General features: G+C 35.6%; 1 protein-coding gene across 10 annotated transcripts in view; it reads left to right on the forward strand.

Moving 5' to 3' along the window:
• The window catches only part of DMD (dystrophin), a 1,148,563-nt gene that overhangs the window by 704,631 nt on the left and 421,054 nt on the right, over positions 1-22,878 (forward strand). For all 10 annotated transcript variants that reach the window (XM_074814589.1, XM_074814586.1, XM_074814591.1 and 7 more), the window contains 2 exons: positions 15,449-15,596; positions 17,927-18,076. In XM_074814589.1, coding sequence (XP_074670690.1) covers positions 15,449-15,596; positions 17,927-18,076 — 298 coding nt within the window. The remainder of the gene's footprint in view (positions 1-15,448; positions 15,597-17,926; positions 18,077-22,878) is intronic.

Raw genomic sequence — 22,878 nt, forward strand, 5'->3', positions numbered from 1 at the left:
TACTGACTCCTGTCAGTGACCACCACTCCTTTTGATACTCCACATTTTAATAATTCCTCTCATAATATTTAAAAAAAGCCAAACAATCATACATTATTGCTTGATTAAATGTAGAACAGATTGGAGCTTCATTTACAGAATTTACAGTTGATCTGTCATCTTTCTATTTGATAGTGTGTCATTAAAAGATATCTCTGTAATACTAATAATACCTTAGCTAATTGATAGTTAATCCTAATCTAATTAACTTCTCATTATTAATGCCATTAACATCTGTATTTCGTAGGTTGGATAAAAAGAATGGATTGGTTAATTTAATGTTATTTATAATCACTTTCAGATCAATTTCTTTTTCTCATGCAGTCACAGGAAGCTAGAGTGTTTGAGTTATAGATAATACAAAAATGGTTTGACTTCTTTAAAAATGAATTTCCAATTAAAAAAAAAAATGTTGCTGTTTATACTAGGTTTTATAAATGCATATGTTCTTAACCTAGATGCTAGGCCTAAATTTATATGACATTCTGCTTTAAAAAACAGTCACTGCTAGAGCTTTGTTCATACATGTTTTTAAAAATCCAGAATATTCCTTACAGAGATACATTAATGAGTGCTAAAGGTATACTAGAAGAACTAGTAGTGTGCAATAGTTTTGTTACTTCTGATGTGTCATGTACCATTTTTTTGCTTTAAAGCTGGGGGGGGCAAAAGCTGTGAAAATGTTCTCTGGAGTGCTAAGAGGGTGTCCCGAAAGGCTATTATTGAGTTTAGTCGTGATTAAAGTTTCACTTGGAACATGTTAGGAGAAGTGGATGCAACAAGTAAGCTACAACTGTCAGAAGCTACAGCAGGCCCTTAAATTTTTCTTTCTGCTGTATTTCCAGGTGTTGATGGTAATGCTGCTTGTTACACAAGGGAGTCCTTGGCCTTTATTTATCACACTAAAATCTGTTCTTTTGTACAAGGGAAACCCATCTGTGTTTCCAAACCTTAACTTTTTATGTAAGTGCTAACACTTACAAAACAATAACACATCATTTTAATTGCCCTGTAAGCTGCTTCCGCAACTCAGAAGAAAGAGATTGGTGGTTGAGCTTTCTCTGACAATCTGAAATATGTTCCAGTTCTAGTAAAGATTGGTATTGTACCTTCCTTCATTTATCAATAGAAGTGTGTATCAGAATGTTGTTTTGTCTCAAGGCAGTACACATGGAATTTCTTGTCACATTCTATATTTTAAGGAAGCCTAGGATCTCTTAAATGGGAATAATACAGTTATGTTCCCTAGATGAAGGTTCTTAAATAAACCCTTGCACATGCATTCCTCCTTTTGGTCTGTTTGGTTTGTTGACCAGTTGGTTTGTTTTCCTCTGGAATGACATCTTGTGTAATTTTGAGGACAATGATTGCAGAGACCTCAGTTAGTGAACTCTGCATGAATAAATGCATTGCTCTAGAAGGAATACAGATAGTGTTGTGTTAAACTGGTATAAATGCTTTTGATGTACTGTAGTGAGACCCATGTGCATCAGGACAGAGGAGTTTGCACTTCTATTAGTCACCCGGTCTTCCTGGCTGCGTCAGAGCCAGGGGACACTATTTGCTCCCAGATTTTGGAAACAGATCCTACCCTCAGTCTAGCTCCTGCCTGTCAGACATGCGTTTTCTTCTTTCCTTCATCTTTTCACTCTCTCAGACTAGATTTTCAAAGGAAAGAAACCTACTTGACAGGAGTATGTGGCGTGTTCTAGCTAGGTCTCAATTACTGATGATCCTAGTCATGAAAAGACCATAAGCTTATCTGCTGCTGTCTTCATATAGCCTTGGTGTCATGGGATTTTTATGTCCCTTATGCTTTGGCATCTTTCAGTTGTTCATTAGTTGTCCTAATTTGGTTTGGGGTACAGTCAGGTTGTCTCTTTTTACAACTTTAAACCCATGTCACCCAAAGTGCCTTAATTTTTCATTAAGAAAAAAGCATGAGGCAAACAGGAAAAGTTGAGGGAAGTGACCTCTACTTGCAGTCCAAAAGAGCTAATATAGTCACGGCATTGCATGTGTTTGTACTGTGGTGAATTTATTTATATATATCAGTATAATATAAATTATATTAGATCTAAGTGAATTAAAATATTTTGAATCCTCTATTTCAGAATAGCTTTAAATAGAATACTTTCCAAACAAACTCCTAAACCAACATGCTTATATCTTAGATCATTTCAGTTTTCCTAAAATTAAAACATTCATGGTTAAAAAAAAGTTATGATTATGAAGGGGATTCTAAGATTTTTGTTTAAGTCAATTTTGAGAATGAAAAAATGGAACCACATTTTAAAACCATAATGGAAGAAAGTTATACTGAAAGGAGAGCAGACTGGGTAAAATACATTTTCATTTAATAATTTCAAAGAAAAATAAAATAGATATTAACATTTTAGAACCTTCTGCAAATCAGAAAACGGATTCTAAATTTTTTAATAAATTTTGTGTTTTATTCTTTGTAGTTAACACATTGTGCTCTACTTTGAAAGCTGATTCTCAGTAGCTCAGAGGAGTAGTGATCAACTGAAATTTTGTTTTCTATTAAATTTTTTGGCTCAGCATCTCTCAAGATAAAGAAAGTGGGAAGAAATTAGTGATTGCATGGATTCCAGAAATGAAATCTGACAGTCATTTCAAATTCAAGTCTAATGTTGCTAAGCATTATTTAAATGACAAGGAAATGTTATTTTCTCTAAAGTCTATTTTGCTATTGTTTACCGAGATGGAAGAAATTGATTTTGATAATCCTGCAAAATAGACACTCTATTTTGGACATATGTCTTAAGCCAAATTCAGACATCCTCATCAGTGTGTGTGTGTGCGTGGCAGGGGTAGTAACAGAAACCAACACAGATATTTTTGTAAGGTGCATGAATGTGAGAATTTAGTTGGAGACAGGGGGTGTATAGTGACATTTCCAAGGATGCCCATAACATAATGCTCTCTCAAGTAGTCAAACGCTGAGCTGATAGTAGGAAACTCCAAAACTGAGTGCATGGGCAACAAGTGGCAGATGATCTTCATCACAGACGAATATGAAGTAATGAATATTTCAGAGAAACTGTCTATACCATGTTTACATGATGCTCAGCTTGCAAATGGCAGTTACAACTCAAGAAAGTGATCCTGGTGTTATTACTGACAGTGTTTGCAGGCTCAGTATGGAGAGGCAGCCAAAAAAAGCCACAACATTTTAGGTAGCATCAGTAACAATATCGAGAATAAAACAAAAATGATGTTCTTTTGCTGCCATCGAACATTGTGGCATGCTCATGTTGAGTACTGTATGCAGATCTGCTCTCTGCATGTCAAAGGGTATGGTGGACTTACAGAAAGTATAGATGAGGGAAGGCAACTAAAATGAGCCAGGGTTTGGAGGGCTGCCTTTTGAGGAGAGACTAAGGACCTGGCAATCTTCAATCTGGAGAGAAATTTCAAGGAGGGACATGCCTGAGGTTTACAAAATCGAAGTGGTGGGTAAACTGAATGTGGAACAAAACGTTATCACCTAATTCCTCAATACCAGAAGTAAAGAGAACTTGTTGAAACTGTAAGAGATAGTGAAATAATTTAAAACTTTTTTACATTATAGTTTCTGAGTGTCTGAGGTTTGCTGGCCACAGAAGGTTATGGAGGAAAATACTATGACTGAGCTCTATAAAATTCTTAATCTTATGACAGTGGATTCTGGGGGAGTAGGAGGTGAACAGACTAAAGGAAGTGGCCAGTCTTTCATGCTCCCCTTAATTACCATCTCCTGTGAGCAATGTTGGTGGCAATCTGTTGGGCTAGCTTTTCTAACACACTTGGGCATTTTTCATGTTCTGATGCACTGATTATACTTTGGGGGCAGGGGGAGGAAATTCTACAGAATTACTTTGTCAGTTTTCCAGAGGATGCACTGTTAAATGGTCTACTATATATTCTGTATGAGGACATAATAGTATCACTACATTGATAAAGAACACTGTAAATTCAAAATATATCCTGTAACAATCATGAGCCCTGCAGTTGGTTGACTTGAAAAGAGAAGATTGATATGTGATATAACTCTGAGTTTCAACATGTTAATCCAGTTCTCATATAATAATTTGGAATAAATATTAAACTACCTGCATAATAGCAACTGTAAACCAGATCAAAACCATGATATTCTATAAATAACTGAAGCAGATCATAAGTTCACTAGACACTAATATTAATCTTAGTGGTAGTCTGGTTGATTTAATGAATGAGAATTATTTGGAACATAAAAGGACAACTTAGTTAAAACCAGACAAGAAAACAAACTAAATATCAAAATAGTTTGAGGAACCTGTACTGCTCTTCAGTAAAAAGAAGCTGTTTTTTAAATTTTAAAAGGTCAAATGCTGATCCCAGGCAAAGAACAGACTTAAAATTGGCTTTGAAACTCCTTTGTTTGATCAAGAGGTTATGCTTGAGTTATGCTTGCGTAGGATGTTATCTTTCATTTGCCTTTATCTAAGAGTTTCAAAGCTGTAGAAGTTTGAATTCAGTGTTTAATGTTTCTATATCTTGCAGTCTAATCCATATAGTTAAGAATTAGGTAAGAATGTAATTTGAGCACATCTAGTCATTTTATCTTACTGCAAACTTTGGAATAGATCAGGCAGTTGAATAAAGTGAAACTTGATTGAAAGTCCGATACACTGATAGTTAGCAAATTGGGAATTTAATTGAGGTTTTGTTAGCATTTGGCTGCAAGCAACATGTTTTGGAGAGGTTTGAGTTTGTACTCAAACTGAAAGGGAGACTTCGGAGACCAGGAGAATGGTCTCCTTGAATAGATGCTGCTAACACCAGACTACAGAGGGGGACAAAACCTCTCTGTTTCTTCCTCTTCATACTCCAGCAAACATTTTGAATACAAACTACACTATCAGAAGATCTCTCTGCCTTTTTGTCCCCTGAGATGCATCAAGCCGTATTATGCTGTGCACGTCTGTGCCAAGTCATGCCACTGGGACACTCAAGTTTGAGTTTTGGATGACTGAAGGAGGCAATGGCTTGCCCTCAGGGCTCTCGTGTGCACTCAAGTTCCTGGGTGTCGGCAAGCCCCAGGGCTGCAGTTACAACGTGGTCCTGCACCTTCACTCCTGCTGCTGGAACATGTAGGCCAGGCAGAGCTTGTCAAGGGAACATGTATCAGGAGAAGAAGCAACATCTCACATAGGAGCTTGATAAGGTGAAGGCTCATAAATGAGGTTGTTGACAGACTTGTAACAGTGGTGCTGGCTGGTCTTTGTATTTTGATCTTTGTTAAAAATTTCCTGGGTAATTTTTGAAAACAGATGCTCGGGAATTAGATTCCTTCACTGTTTCAGAAGTAATCGGTTTGAGGTTTTTTATTCATCACAGTCTGACATTTCTTAAAATTGGGTTCTGTTGAATGGAAGAGAATTTTTCATTATTTTAGCTTCAAATACTTTTGCACATTTAATGAGCTTGAACCTGCAGACTGTCCAGATCTCTACTCAAGCAAGTTTGAAGTAATTATGGAAAAATGACAGAACAAAGGCTGTTTACCAGAATACTTTCAAATACTTTTCTGAATATAAAAATACAAGCATCCTGTTCTAAATAAAAAATAATTATTATAAAGCAAATATACTTTTAAATATTTTTCATACCATATCTTCATCAAAGCACTCTTTTTTGCCATGACACTCTATCTAACAGTGGTTGGTTTCCTTCACCTGAACACTCAGTATGTTGAAGGCTGTGATGAGCTTCTCATTGCAATTTAAAAGCTGGTGTAGGATGCGAAATTTCATGACAGTTAAGCCAATAGATATATTTTTTTTCTTTCCAACATAAAATTAGTTACCCATTGAAGTTTCTGAATTTTCTTTTTTTGGTTGTTCAGATTTCCTACAGTAAATCACTAGAAAAGAATCACTTGTATTAATTTGCGTTGTGTTTACAAGTAGTGTAGCTAAACTTCTTACTCTTTAGCATTTACATCTGACTTTTCTAAAGTCTCTGGGATATTTCTCATTTCAATTGTTTTACTTACAGTCCCTCACCCAAATGAAGCATATTTGCACATTCTTTAGTGAAAGAAAGAAAATTCATTCTCTCTTCGTAAATATTTTCTCTAAATTATCAAGTTACTATTTTGGTGGCTTCTAAAATTCTTAGTAACAGCTATTAAATGCACTAATTCCTAATCTTAGAAATACTATAAATACAAAATCAACAGCTGAAAGTTTAAAAAAATAAAAACCCACCCAAACATTATTGGAAGTGCGAGTGGGAATGTGTCACAAGTGCAGATCTGTCTTACTCTTGTGATTGTGTATTTTCTATCTCTAGCTGACACCTGCCAAATAAGGCCAGCATCATTTGTGTGCAGTTACAAACTGTAAACATCTGATGTGTTTCACAAACTATTTACGGGTTGCTATGGTATTGGTATCATATTGTTGACTATGGAGAAATTACATGAGCTGCAATAGGCATTTCATATGGTTTCTAGAAACTGTAAATGAAAATATAAGCCTACTTGAAATGGGTCATGAATGTTTATGTAATAGTTAACCATTATAACTAAGGATTAATGATAGTAAAAAATCTGTCCAGGGTATTTTGTGGACTACCATAAAGAATTTGTTATTGATTCAGTTTAATACTGTTAGGAAAACTAATCCCTAACCTATGAAATACCATATACACAAAACATCATTAGGAAAAACAATTATTTTAGTTTACTACTTAATATTAAATACTGAATATTAATACATTCCCTTCCAGAAGTATAACGTGTATAAAATTCTTATAGACAGCTGTGTAGTCAGAATAGTTGACCAAGGGGTCTTATGAATTTAGAAATACAGCAACCTGCTGTGTTTTAATATGGAAAACACAAAGTAATGTGCCTGGAAATAGCAGTCATGTAGAAGACCAAAAGTGATATATGTGAAATTCTGTGCTTCCTGCTATAATTTGAGAATTTTACATCAAACAAGATGGGTTACATTTCAGGGTTAATTAAATAAACCATTTGCAGGCAGAGAAACATTTTAAAAGCTTTTTGGGAACTCAGGCTGGTTTCAAAGGGGAAGGTATTAGAATATAGCAGCATGCAGATCTGTGCTGGAGGTGGGTCTGTTTGGGTCCCTAGGACCAGCTGCTGAAATGACATCTTATTCCTCACTCACCTGCTTGTCCAGCAGGATGTGCTTCTCAAGAGCTGCTCTGTCCACGTCTGAGTTAACTGGTGGTTCTTGGTCCTTATTCCAGTTTGTTTAGGCTCATTTGGAAACCCATACTCCCTCAATAAAAATTTACTATTAATTTGCCATTGTGGCAATGAATTTAAACACCTAGAAATTACACGTATCAGTTGTTCCAAATGTAATTATGGTGATAGAAATCAGCTTGTTCAGAAGGTGTAATCAGTCATTGAGTTAAAACTTTTTATTTGATTAACTGGTTCAGCTAATATAGAGAGGGCTTTATTTTTGTGGCTTGCATAATACGATACATGTCATGCAGGATGTTATTTATAATAGAAGTAATGTTCTAGCAGGCCAAGAACAAATTGTAAAGTAAATTATGAAGTGCACCTGCAGCTCCTGTTAATTGCAATGGACCTTTTCATTACTATATGACATACTGTCCCTGACTAGGACAAGGAAGTAGATCTTTATTGAACTTTTTTTTCTGTCTGAAACCTGAAACCCTTCTGTGCACATATATGTGTAAAGTAAATACCTCTAAAAAAATTCCTGGAAAATCTTCAGTTGAAAATATCCTACATTGCTTAGATAATAAAATAATCCTACTGATCAACTTTTGAATTAGTCATCAAAGTAAAAATCTTTCCTTCATGACTAGGAAAATTTTAAATGTTTTAAGGGTTGCAGTTGAATTCATAAGGGTGATAAAACCGACAGTGTACTTAAAATGAAAAAGGAATCTTGCCAGTTGCTGTCCCTGCTAGGAGACAAGAAATCTCTTTGATTTCTCATTCAAAATACTATACAGCTCAATAATTTTGCTCTCAGGTGCATCAAGTTGAATGCTATGCCTTCTCTTTGCCAGAATAAATATATTTAAAGTTTTATCTTTCTCAGGTTTATCCTTAGGGTACCATCACATAATGCCTCCACTGAGCTATGTGCTTTACAAATGGAGAGAAGTGATAGGAGACCAAAAAAATAAAGCTGTTGCTGAGATCTTAGATTCTGGAGAATCTGGTCAGATTGAGGAAAGAGGTTTTATTGTGTGGTTCACAGATTCGCACTGGATGACTGATTCCCAGACTTCCACATAATCAGGGCAAAGGGGCACACTGCCTCAGAAAGATTTGAAGTTGTGCTTCTGCATTTAAGATTACAGGGAGCTAGATTTTCTTCATTTTTACAGTTGCAGTCCTACAGATCTCAGCATAGATTAGCATCTGCCTCAGTTTCACAAAAATAAATGTTTTGATTAGCTGGTTTTAGATAACTTGTTTTGGCTTAAGCAGAGCATTTGACCTCTCAAGTATATATACACTTCTCAGTGAAGAACACTGTAATAAATACAATGCTGTAAAGTTGGTCCTCCTCTGCATGTCCTGTACAACCAAAATGGTTAAGTCTGTATGCATCAGGAAGGTCCAGAATTTCTGGCTGAGTAACAGTACTTCATAAGGGTTTTAGAGCTGTAGTATATAGGCCCAAGAAATACTAGAATCCAGCAGCATCAGGGCTTTCATTGATATGGCTTGCATTTCCAGAAACCCTTGACAAACAACAGTTGCTGAAAACAGTCATGCAGGTTTCCATAAGATGTAATACAAAACCAGGAAAGTAAAGCTGTTAATTAGCTTCTTTTGCTATTTATGGTGTTCTCTTTTTTATGTATTTGCTTGTATAAATGTAAGTATATGTGTGCATATATATGTATATCTGTATGTTTATATATGCATGTGTGCATGTATATACATATATAAATACATAAATAGTAATAGGACTTTTTTTACAGTAAATATTTTCTTTTTTCTCTAAAGAACAATTTGGCAACAGTGGCTTGTGTTTGTTTAATCTCTAGGCAGTTACTGTGGAGCAATTTGTTTATAAGCTCAAAAAAGAGCAGTGGTAGGCTCATATGTCTGGTAAATATTAGAATATACTGTGTTAAAAACAGAAGCAAATAAATCTGTTTGCTGATTTAGAATTCCATTCTGGATCTCAAGCAGTACCTTGATCTAGAACTCTTATTCAGAGCCTGTTCAGAGCAGCAGAAATTTGTCAAGTATTTCAGTTAATACATTAATTTATTTTTAAAAATAGTATTTTCATGCTCTAAGCATAGTTATGAATATTGACTTCTGTGTATTCAAGATATGCTTTCTCTTTGGTAAGAGGTGAGTCATTTATAGAGTGAAAGTTGTTATTGGACATCCAGTAAAGCGGTTGTCAGGTGGTTTCTACTGATGCCTGTACAAAACATGTTGGGAGTGACTGTCATGTTCCTACTGCCTTTACCATCTATGGAAATCATCAACTTTTTAATTAGGAACCATTTTGATAGAGGCCTCTGATGCAATATTTTCCAGCTTTGAAGCACTTCTGAAACATTAAAATTACATTATGTAACAATGATTGCATCAGCTTTGCTTATGGCTTTACAGTATCAACAATTCCCATTCTGCAGAAGATTTCTTAACTAAACAGTTGATGCTATTTAATAGCATTAAATTCCTATTTTCTAAAAGAATCACAATTATTACCTTTCCTATAGATCACCCTGAATTTTAACTCTATAAGTAGGTGGGGGTTTCGTATTTTGGATCATGAAATCTTATCTTCATTGGTCCTCTTTGACTTCTTGGTAGTTTAACTCAATCCACCAGACAATAAATCTAGCTGATTACTTAACTGGTAAGAATCTTCATCTGGCAGGCTTTCCTCTTCTACTCTCCCCAGAGCAAATCAGTGTTACCTTTGTGAAAAATCACCTGCCATTGGCCAAAAATTAAAGTGGGTTAAATTCAGTTACCTAGTTGTTCAAATAATTATTCTTTCTAATACATTGTAATTAAAAAAAGTCAATATAATTGAATATATGATGTTACCAATCAACATTTATTATTGCTTTTTAATTTTTACAATAACATCATATATTTAATTTTGAAGCAGGTATTTTCTCTTCTGCAGTTACAGCATGTGAAATCATAAAAAGGAGCTGTTCTTGAAGAGAACTATATGTTTAAATGTTTCAATGTCATCTTTTGAAAGCACCTAGAAATATTGGCAAGAATTTTTTGCCACAGGAAGATAGGACATAGTGTATGTTGTTCCAAAGTCCACTCATGTCAGTGCAAGTCTTTTCTCTGGCAATATAAAGAAATGTAAATCTTTACTGCTTAATTTTTCTATTTCAAAATCCTAAACCTATTGAATTTATAAAGAAAAAAAAAAAAGTTTTGCCTAAATAGCTCAAATCAGGGGGAGATACAGCTTGAAGAAAGGAGGAAATGCACAGCATCTGTATGTCTTTCTCCAGCGGGAAAGAGCTGCTGCCCCCGCTGGTACTGATCCCATGAGGTAGTGGCTGGCTGTCCATGCTGCATGAGCTACTGTCACAATGTGGTCACAGTTCCTGAGGGACTGTTTATTCTGTTGTGAAATCTTAACTTCCTTCAAACATGCGTCCTTCAAACGGTTAGATGTGTGGTAGTAGTTAAAAGTAATAAATGGTTTGATATTTTTCAATTATTACTTTCTGAAATATTTTTACATCTCTTGGACTTTTCTACCAGGCTGGTTTTAATTAGTCTCTATTCTTCTCAGTGATCTAATTCGGCATAAGGACCTCTTCTGAGCCTTGGAAATCTGTGCTCGAAGTCACATGTTTGGTTGTGAAAATTTTACTTCTGGATTTCTTTGGTCTGTGGAGTACCGTTTAATTCAGTTCCACTTGCAGTAGAATTGTGAAATATAGATTGCAGAGTTATTTTTTTGTGAAGTACAGTGTACATGAATGAAAACCACCCCCACCCCCCAAAGTGTGTGAAAGGTACTTAATGACAGTGTTAATGTGGCCACTTGTGGGCAGCTGGCTTTCCAGTCAGGATTCAAATCATGGTGAGAACTAGGGAAGAATATGTCATCTCCCAAACTCCTTTCCTTGACCTGTGAATTAAGGTTGTTTTCCACAGCTGAGCCCACCTTTGCTCTTGACTGCAAATCCATTTCCTGAAAACGTATAAAGAATATTTATAATTCACAACCAGCATTTCAACAACTTAGTGCTTTTTTCTTATCTAAATGCATTGAATTGACTCAGGAAATAAAATATCAACTGCTTAATTGTATATGGAGAGTTTTAAATAACCCATTCATTATTATCTCTACCACATGCTTAAATAAATTCTACAAAAACATTAAACATGAAGTTAAACAAAGAAACAATGCTTCATACTTTAGAAATTAACAGAGAACAACTTTAAACTGTGCTGTAAAGTAAAAACCTTGAAAGTGTGAGCTACTTAGTCATAATTATTTGGAAACATCAATGCATAATACTGTTTTATAAGGTTTTTCTTATCCAGGATATTCAGTCTGTATATTGTTGAAGTTGCTACTTTCTTAGCTTTTTTAACTACAAAAGAAAGGATGTTTTTAGGACAACAGAATCATAGAATCATTTAGGTTGGAAAAGATCTTTAAGATCATCAAGTCTAACTGTTAATGGAGACACTTTCAGAAAGTGTTTGGTTCTAGTAAATTGAATGGAAAGACTTTTCTTATTCAAGAACAACTCTGTGGTAATGTCTTCTTGCCTGGCTTTTGCCATACAGGAAAGACTGTCACATGCATGTCGGCTATCATATTTTTCACATCTTTTTAAGATGTGGCATGTTTGGTACAGCCAGATGTTATTACTGCTTCCAAAATTTGTTGTTACCCTCGTGTTGTGTTTGAGCCCAAAGGGCAACTGAGCACCACACAGCTGCTTGCTCACTCCTTCCCTCCAGCGCTGGGAAGGAGAAAATTAATCAAAAGGCTTGGGAACTGAGATAAGGACAGCGAGGGATGAGTCATCCATTGCAGTCATAGGCAAAAGATGGACTCATTAAGGGGAAAAAAAGAATATCACTTTTAATGCAAACAATAACAACAACAACCCTTGACAGACAGAGTAGGACAGTGAAAAGCATTACCACATCTTAAAAAAACACCTCCCTCCACCCCTCCCTTATTCCCTGGGCTCAGCTCTGTTCCCATTCTCTCCACCTCCTCCCACCAAGTGGTGCAGGGGGCTGGGGATGAGGGTTATAGTCAGTCCACCGCTCCTTCCTCCTTGGGAGGTGGAGGGGTGAATTCCATGCATTCTTCCCCTGCTCCCTGTGATTCCCCTCTCACAGGAGACAGTCCTCCATGAACTTTTTCTGGCATGAGTTCTTCCCACGGGATGCATTCTTCTCAGGATGCTCCGGCATGGGTCACCCCTCCACGCTGCAGTCCTCCCAGCACCAAACTAGAACAGTAGGGACTGTTTCTTCCCACAGAGTCCCGTCCTCCTTTAAGCACAGCTGCCAGCTCCAGTGTGGGGTCTTCCACAGGCCGCAGGTTGACCTCTGCTCTACTGGTGACCTCCATGGGTGGCAGCGGGTGGTGGCTCTGCTGTCTTACCGTGGGATACAGGGGGAGCTCTCTGCTCCAGTGCACCTCCTCCACTTCCTTCTCCTGATCTCAGTGTTCACATAGGTGTCCTTCTTGAAACTCCTCCTCACAAGTTTCCCAATCCCCTCCCAGGTTCCCCTTCTTAAATACATTATCACAGAGGCATGGCCACCATCGCCAATTGGTTCAGCCTTGGCCAGAAGCAGGTCCAACTTGTAGCCAGGGGACCTTCAAGAAGCTTCTCACAGGGGACCACCACTGTAGCCCCCTCACCCACTACCAAAAACCCTGCCACACAAACCCAGCACACCAGACGGTGAAATGTAGAAGCTCAATGGCTTTTAGTCTGTTTCAGAGAGGGGGTGTGTAGAGCCTGTAGTGTTCATTCATCTAGTACAGCAATTCTCATCTTGCAAGGATGCCTTTTTAAGGAAATGCAATAAACACAAATAAGGCAGGTAAAACACTAACAAAAGTTTTGCTAGTTTGCAAGTTGTGTAAAATAATAGTTGAATTATATGCTCCTGGTTTTATTCTGTAATAGCATTCCAATGGCATGACTCTTCCCCTTGTCAAAAAATATTAGTCTAAACAATTTCTTACTTATAACACGAAGTTAGATGGTTCTTCTGCTGTGAAATGAAATCTAATTAAGCTCATATGTTTAAGCCCCTCTTCACTACTAGAATTTTCACTGCTGACCAGGATTCAAAGCAAACCACGCTTCTCCCCTTTTACACTCTAACCAGGATCATGTTATTTAAAAGTAATTTTATAAATTTTACAGTTTTTCTTCCTTTGTTTTCCCTCTAACCAAATGCCTTTACTTAAAACATTAAGGAATTTCTTTCCTTGTAAATAAATGTTTCAAATTCGGAACACTTGAAGTCACATGAATACATGAATACTTTTTTTTTTTTTTTTCCCCTCTGGAAATTACAGTGGGGGAGAAAAGCCATACAAGATTTCAATTACTTAAGGTTAGATTTCTTAATATAGGGTGAAATGTTTGGGGGATTTAGATGTACAAACTTCTGTAAGATAAGACACCGACTGTTGGAAATTTCTGAATTTCTGTTCTGCTTGAATAAAAGCTTTTAATCTATAGTTTCTAAGGTGTTTGTCAGACTGTATGTGTGTGCATGTAAGCAGGCAAGTGTGTCAAGCAACAATTCTTTTCAGTGGTTTTTTGTTACATGATGTAAAGCTGGCCCTTTTTATTGATTCTCTTTTTCCTGAGGCTTATTCATATAGCTCTTCTAAAGAGACATCTTTGCTGATGTCAGCCATCAGTTTCCTAAAAAAAGAAAAAAAGATTTGTAAAGAAACGATGGGGTAGTTTAAAATAGATGTTATTCCATTTGAATTCTCAGAGTATTCTATAGGCACTGAACATCATGGCAAGTATGGGAGACCAGAGAAAGTTAAAAAACCATTTTCATTCTGCTTTAGTAAATTTTTGCATTCAGAAATAATATATCAATAATACTGACCTTGATTCTCCACTGTAATGGTTATATTCTTAAAATACTAATACAACCCTTATTATGTATAATAAATGTCCTAACCTCTCACACTCAGTTGGATCTTGGAAATAATAATTTAAAAAACCCCAAACAAACCCAGTTTTACACCTTTTTGCTTTGGTCTCAACTAACCTTAATAAAATATCAGCAACAACAAAAATCTATTATGTAATAGATTATTGTGTAATTTTATTAATAATAATTAATCTTTCCATACAGGTAAGACTCAGTGTAACCTCAGTTTTATAAATAAGGTTGGAGCATAAGTTAAGAGTGATTTACATAAAACATGGTTTTTCTTCTTCAGTAGAGATCCACCCATAATGGTAATCCCAAAGGGCTCACATTCTGCCAGTGCTTTTCCCTGCTGTCCTTGAAATTTTCCTCATGCATGTCTCTAACTTCAGAAGCTTAGGCACAAAAGTTCCGATCTCTATATATTTATGCAGTCATGGTGAAAGTAGTCTTATCTGTCTTTAGACAACTATAATGTTTATGTTTTAGTTTATCATCTGGATTTTCTTTAATTAATAAAAGAAAAGGTTGTATGGCAGAAATGATCTCTTCCTGTTGTAATCATCTAAGATGAATCTATGTATCACACTCTAGAAATGCCAATTGGCAGTCAATGAAGAGAATCCGGGTGAAAAAATCAACAGCCAAGTTGTAGACATATACAAAGTAAACATCTAAAGTTAGGTGAAATAAATCCTATACTATTCCTTCTTATTGACTACAAATCTTACCTACATTTTGTGAATCTTGACTGGAATGCTTTACACAAAATATTGCGGCACTGTCACCAAAATACCTGTTTGTACAATGTGTCCAAACAGGTTTAAGTATCAATCTTACAGATTCAGTTTGGTAAAATTTGGTGCTAGAATTCTTAGTTTCTGACACTGGGATTCCCTGCTGTTAGTTCACATAAAAATCTGGTCTGAATTGTTAACAGTTCTAGTTCTGGTTGTGTCTGTTTTCTCCCTGTCATATGTAATCTGGAAGCTGAATTTAGTGACATAGCAAATTATGACTTCACTTGTTCTTTTAAAATACATTTAATGCCATGTAAAAAGGGTGCTGGTCTGATAATTTTGATATGAAAAAATTATGTCATACTTTCAAAACTGATTATTATAATTGTAAGAATTATTTTCCCTAGTCTTTCTTTTGGTATGGATAAGCACTTCAACATAAAAATAAATGTATAAAAACATTAATTTCATGTTTTTATTACAGGCTAGAGGAAGAAAAGACTATTTTATCAGAATTTCAAGAGGACTTGAACAAGTTGATTTTATGGTTAGAGGAAGCAGACAGTATTATTGGTATTCCGCTTGAGCCAGGGAATGAAGACCAATTAAGAGACTGCCTTAGCAAAGTAAAGGTATTGTGAGTTTTATTCTTAATGTTTTCTTACTTTATCAGTTCTACATTGAAGAAAATTAAATGCTATTTTCAGAGAAGGCTTCTGCCATCAAACACAGAATTCATTTAACTTATTTAGATAAATCAAAACAGTAGAAGTTCAAAACCCAGGTAGAAAAATATACTGACCATACTAAAATCAAAGTAGTGGAAAATGTACTGAAAGGAAAATACCTATCCTGTCACTAGGTAATTAATCATTATCCTTTTCATCCTTATTTCTTAATTCAGAACTTGACTGTTTTATCTGTAAAACATTTTCTATAGGTATCTTTTAATCTTATAACTTCTCACTTATTAAATAGTATTCAGCATTTCACAAGAGTATCTAGAATTGCATGCGTAATTATAAATGTCAACTGGTTAAAGTATCACCGAACATTTTCTAGACTGAACTTCTAGGTGACTTTTTCAAAAAACCCAACAGAATATTAAACTTTGTTTTTTTAGAGGCTGAAATTTTCATGAATGTGTTAGAGCTTTTAGACTATGATACTGCTAATAACTATATCCAATAGAAGTTGCTCTAGTTTCTGAAATGTGTCCAATAGAATGACTATGTTTAATAACTTCCACAATAATAAATTAAACTGTGGTTGGATGCAGGAGATACAGACATGTAGACAATCACACTGTGATTAAGCAATGCTAATTTTACTATGGTGGAGCAAGCCTTTTATAATGCAGCTGAAAATCACAAGATACAATCACATGGTACAATTCTTTCTGATTGGACAGTTAGCTTTGCACATGCTCCTTAAGCTCTCTTCTGATTGGATGAGAACTGCCACATTGACATCATACAAACTCCTTCTCCGCCCAGACCCACACCCTGAATTGTTTATCTTCCTGGGTTCTTCCTCATTCTTTCAGGGTCAGTCCCTCGTCACATCCTTGCTGAAGCTGAGGCTTTGCCAGTCTTGCTCATATGCAGGTTTGCTCACACGTCCATTTTCTTGCAGTGACTCCTTCCGAATCCCCACAGTTGGAAAATGCAATTACTTATGGAATACTTGCCTAAAGATTTCCTAATCTTGAGGATAAGGACTAGCTATCTTTTTATGCCAATCCAGGTTGAACAAATTCAGCAAGTGATGGAATAGAACATTTAAGAATTTGAAGGAAATTCATCAGAGTTTCTTCTATCTTTCTTTCAACAAAACCTGAAAAAAAATCTAGAAGATTCTTTAGTAAAAATCTATCTTCAAGTTTCTTTTTAAATAAACAAAAATAGTACTGCATAACATTTAAGGAAATGAAAACTTGACCACGTGCTGAATTTGTCCCTCTAACTATTTAGCATAAGATGCCAGTGAGTTGGACAGAGAATTTGTGAGGCTTTGCCTCCATTGTCAAGGATATCAAAATGAAGGCAAAGAAATATTTATAAGGGGTGTTAGATGCATCTTATAATTTGCAGACATGATTACAGTTTTAAAGTCTAAATCAATTGTTTAGAACCATGAAGGCTCCCACTGCTCATTTATACACAAATATTTTCCAATTGTTTTATTCCCAAGGGATACATAATCCAGAATTGAAGGTGTTAGTATCTCTTGTATCTCAATTTTACAGTTTACCTTGTTCTTTTGGAGCTACACAAAAGAATGCATCCTAATGCAGCAAATATTAATGCATTGGCTTGCAGCATGGCTCATTTCATACCTACCTGCTTATGTTAATAAAATTAAAAAAAAAAAAAGCTTGAAGAACTTTGTCTTTTAATTACATTATCCTTACTTGATATATCAAGTTAGTCTGACCATATAAATTTGCAGTAACTGCATACATGGTGGAGAAGTGGTGCATTTAGATGATGCGTTGCATCCTTTGGCTTTACTTGGTGTTTTTTTTTTTTATGGATATACATAAATATTCTTAATTATGAGGTTAGATGGGAGGACTTTTCACCACATACCATCTGGGTGACTGTATTAACAGCGTGGAACATTTTAAAACCCTTCTCCAAATTGCTTGCTCTTTACCATATTAAAAGATTATTAAAATTCATATACATGAGCTACTGCATGTCCAGAAGTGGAATTTATCATGTACAGTGATTAATATCCTGAGAAGAACCATATTTTGGCTTTCCGGACTCTTTAGGCTTGATCCACTAATACAGTCTCTTTTGAGGGATTTTAGCCTTCTACATTCAGAAAGCAAGAGTTATTTTGTCTTGAATTGTGTTTATTCCTTTAGCTGATACACAAATCGATAAGTGTGAAGATAAGAGAGCTGAAAAATTCTACCACAGTTCATCTTAACTGCTGTATTTGTCTGTTCCAGTTAAGAGTTGAAGAGCTGCCGCCACACAGGGGAATACTGAAACAATTAAATGAAACCGGAGAAATAGCACTTGGAAGTGCATCACTGAACCCAGACAAAAAGCGTAAGCTTGAGAGTACACTGAAGGAAGCTAACCATCGCTTGTTAAAGGTTAGACATATTAGTGATATAACCGTGGTATAAAATTTTAATCTGCAGCAAATATTTGCATTATATATTTTCTGGTAGGTGTATGAAGAGATATTTGTACGCATAATGAACCTGGGGAAGAAAAATGTGTACAGTATACTGCTGTGAGAAACAAGGACGGCAAACCAAGACCATTAGTTCCTGAAGTGATGATGTTGCATCCAAATATGCTCCCTAAATTACAGGTCTGCTGCTTAAGGGTGGAATGTAGAGCATTATTGTAGCCCGGTTGTTTTTAGGGTACAACAAATATTCCAGCTTTTGTGACTCAGGTGTGTGAGAGGCAGTAGAAAATGGCTGATTGTCTTTATGGAAATGCTTCCCAAGTCTCTCCTCTCCCTAACCCCAAGGTGGAAGCTTCAGCCACTGTTTCATGTTCCACCATGCTTCTTTCAATCTTAAGTTTTGAGTTCTGGTTTCTGTGTGGCAAAGTACCACTCATTTTGCTTTCTGGAATCTCCATACTCATGGAGAGAATTAAGGGAGGATTTTGTTGTATTTTGTTGTTGAAGTAGCATATTTTTGTGTTGGAAACTGGTGACAATGAATAGCAAATCTGGTAGAGAGGTAGATAATTTTAGTGCTCTCATGTAACTTCTGCTTCTCATGTAGCAGAAATGGTAGAAAGTGTTATCCAGAGGACCACCACCTAAGGTATGGATTAGCCTGGTCAGAAATGGTCAATGTAGAATCAGCTGAAGAATTTCCACTGAGACTGATGGCAAAATCAGAATCTGAGAAATTAACCTGTGGTATCTATTTGTTAAAGTTACCAGGATGCTGGGGAAAAAAGAAAGAGGGATTCATTGTGTTTAGTTCTAGGGGAAAAAAAGGTGAGAAAATCTTCTTCTGAGTACCTTACTGAAAAGACAAGCTAGAGTTTCTGGTCAAGAATCCTGGGGTTTTTTCTTACCATTTCTGTGAAAACCACTGCATTTCAAGCAGAGACCTGGGAAATAAACAGGAACTTATTTGATGTGAGACTCTCATTAGTTTCTTCCTAACAGAAACAATCTGGCACGGTTCAGAATATTAGCTAATGGCTCAGGCAAAAGTGGATAATAAATATTGATCACATTCACAAACTCCCAAGTTGGACACATAAATCATTATCTGGGTTCTTGGATAGAAGTATCTCTTTCTCTACAAATGGCTTTCTGAAATCAATGTATACAGAAGAATTCAGAATACTTCAAGATCAAAATAGTGTCATTTACTAGCTGAAGTAAGCATATACATAGCTGCATTTTAGGCACCAGAATTTGAATATCTGAGCTGTAGTATTAAAAAGACAACATTAGTTTCAGGAAAAAAAATATTTTTACTTTTACTAAAATTACACAAATACATTTTAATGAAATCTGTAATTTGTCTCTGAGTGCAAGCTTTTACTGATTAGTCATATACCTAAAAACTTTGCATTTTCACCTTTTGCTTGATGATGCAGAAGTGTTCCAGGCTACTTGTCACAGTCAGGGCAACTACGAATGCTGTTGAAAATAGTTAGGTCTCGATGAAATATGGGGAACAAAGCAAGTGTTTAGTGAATCATTCTCTTTACAGGTTTATGTCTCCTAGATCTAAGTAATGTTTCTGGCAAGATATTAGGCTTGGAATTTGCCACTTTAAAACTTACATTTACTCCTAAAAGAGACTAAAATCAGAAAATTGAACTTCCATTTGAGATCTTTACTTAACTATATTATTTTGATTTCAATTATCTTCCTATGGAGATGTATAAAACTGAGTTGTTCTCCCTGGCCCTTGTAGCTGAATCTAGAGAATCTGAAAAACACAGTATAATTTTTTTAATGAACAGAAACTGAGTTTGAAAATTACAAGACTCAAATCCATACATGTTCTCTGAAGGTGTTCTCTTTCTCTGAAGGTTTTCAATTTCCCATATGATCTTGACAGATAAAAAAAATAAATAAATAGAAAGAGTTAGAAGCTCATTTTGACTGTCACTGGATCTTTCCAATGAAACTGAAGGGGAAAATATTTATTTTTTGTTTATATCTATTTTGCTTTTACTCACAATTTGTGTAGAAGGCCTCAATTTTTTCATTTTCTCCTCTGAAACTCAAGGGTCTGTAATAAAATTAGAAATCATGGAAAGAAAGTCTGCAGTCCTGACAAAGGGACATATGTTGTCTTCCTTCAGTTATAGATCTGTAAGCACTGAGAAAACCCCCACAGATTTTTACTGTGAGCTAAAGCTCACAGCTCTGGCACTTTTATATCAGGTGAACTTCTGTAGGTCACCTGAGGATGGTTCTGTAGTCAGTTGTTTTGATGAGAATATATTTTTTGTGTTCCTCAAAGCACAGTGGACAAACATCATCACACAGAGATTTCTCTGGGGCTTTTCTGTCTCTTCATCCCTTTCTAAGAGTGTATCTTATACTTTAATCCTTTGTTTCTAGATGTGTGCTTTGTTTTCTGGCATCTCTGTTAGAAATGAACATGTAACAATCTACCATTTCTGATTATCTCATATTGCAGGATGATATTATTTTCAAAATACAAAACATACATGACAGTTACATAAATAATGTAAGGTAAGCCTTTATCTGGTGTATGCTAGAGTAATTCTGTTTACTTAAGAGAAGCTGTGAGAATTTACACCAGCTGAGAACGTAGCCAAATATCTCCTAAGGTTATGACAAATTTTTGTTTTGCCTTGATCTGCCAAGCAGGGGAATGGGGGACAACACCTGTGAGTCTTAACCTTCAAGGTGACTTATTTGAAATAAGTCGTGTTCAAACCTTCTTTACAGTCACAGAAACTGTTGCCCTACAGCAATGGAAATAAGCTGAGAAAGAAATTGGGTATGAAAAGAATTGCAGTCACATAAAGACGCTTCTTTGCTTTTGCTTCGGTATTGTCTTTCTTTTCAGGTGTTTATATCACGTGCTGATGACCTTGAGAATAGATATATGAAGAGTTTTTCTTCCTTTAGATAGTAATGATTTTAAAATGTCATTTCTTTAGACAACTTTATTGAATAGTGATTCTAATAGTCTGCTACCTCAGACATAGTTTAAGCAGAGAATGAAGATTAAAGCCCACATTTGAAAGCATGACTTTTAAATTCTAGCCTGGTTTTACTTATTGTACCCTCTCCAAAGTCAGTATTTCTTCTAAAAATGAAAATAAGAATATCTTTGTGAAGTCTTTAATAGTATGAAAAATGAAGTGTTTTATCACCATTTTTATGCCTTCACATCAAGAATTTTTCATTTATTTTCAAAGCTCAAAGTATCTTCTGCTGTGATAGCGAAGTAAGCTAACCACCTAGTGCTTCAAAGCATACAAAAGGGGTACTAGGCACTGGAGTTTGTGATGAATTCAGTTCTTGTCATATACCACCTGCCAGGGCATATAACAGATCTGTAATGGGTTTCTTACCTTTTACTGTGCAGTAAATGGATTGATAGATTAGGTCTGAGATCAGTGAACCATGGAATCAGAGGTTTGCTGGAAGGAGTTTATTAGTCTTTAATATTATTTTTGGTTTGGTGTCAGCCAAGAGGGATGAGCTAGATTATGTGGAAGTAAGCTGGATGCCAAAATCAGCATTCTCCTCATTTATCCACCTTAGTCTTCACAACATCTACTGTATGTATTATGAAGGTTATTATAAGTGCCTGATGGAGACATTTTGTTTTGCTCCCTTTTAATATGTCTGCTAGTATTAGAACTAATTACTAGACACTGAAGAGACTATTTTGCTGTTTACTGCCACAGCAAATCAATTTGTTGTGCTATATGGACAAAGAAAAAAAAATTGGAGTGGACTGACATGGCTATAATTTGTAAACATTTTCTGTACCACCAGGAAAACTATAGGTCCCCTTAGCTTGGTTGATCAAGTGTAGAGAAAAGCAGATGGGCCCAGAAAGTGCAGAAAGACAAAGTCATAACAAGGTTATAGTTCATGTATTGTAACTTGCCTTGAGTAGTAATTATTCATAGATTACCAATGACGACATCAAATTTCCAGCATATCAATGCAATTTAGTTTGAGTTCACAGCTGAAACTACTACAGCTGCTACCATTGTTATTTCTGAGACGGAGAGGAAAAGATCTTGAAAAATGAATGCTACAGTTTCATTTCTATGCTTTCAATTTGAAATTAGAATAGAATACCCGGCATTTTGGGGATCAAAAGGTTGCTCTCTTCCTGAATTTGCTTTCAACTAAGTTGACCCAATTCCCTTAAATGTAATAAAGTGTTATGCTATGCTAAATTACCAATGACAATTTGCCATAGATTGCTAATTAGGTGTAGTCCACATTCATGTTATCAGCAGCTGTACTGACAAATGGCCTCACATATAACAAAATGAAGTTTGATGTATATGATTGAAGTATATGTGGATAGGATGAACATGAGAATGTCACAAGCTCTAAGAAACAAGTATATATAGGTTTCATTCCTTTTTATTTGAGTGTTGCTAGCAGCTACCACTAATTAATATTTAAAAAGGCAAATTTACTAGCAATGTAAAGATAAATTGCTGTTTCCCAGCCATGCTAAGCGTACAGGAATGAAGATGTAACACAACACAAAAGTGAAACAATGTTGATGACCTTCTTTTTAAAAATTTGTTGAATTTTTAATTGTATTAAAGTTTATATGCCTTTAGCCTTCCAGTCCTGATGAGTAATGTTTAAAAATAATTATTTTTCTGGAGATTTTGTTAGTCTAAATCTTAGTTTGAAGATTCAGCTCTTTTTGCTGACCATTATTTTCAG

The sequence above is a fragment of the Strix aluco genome, chromosome 2, assembly GCF_031877795.1.
Source record: "Strix aluco isolate bStrAlu1 chromosome 2, bStrAlu1.hap1, whole genome shotgun sequence".
NCBI classification, from domain to species: domain Eukaryota; kingdom Metazoa; phylum Chordata; class Aves; order Strigiformes; family Strigidae; genus Strix; species Strix aluco.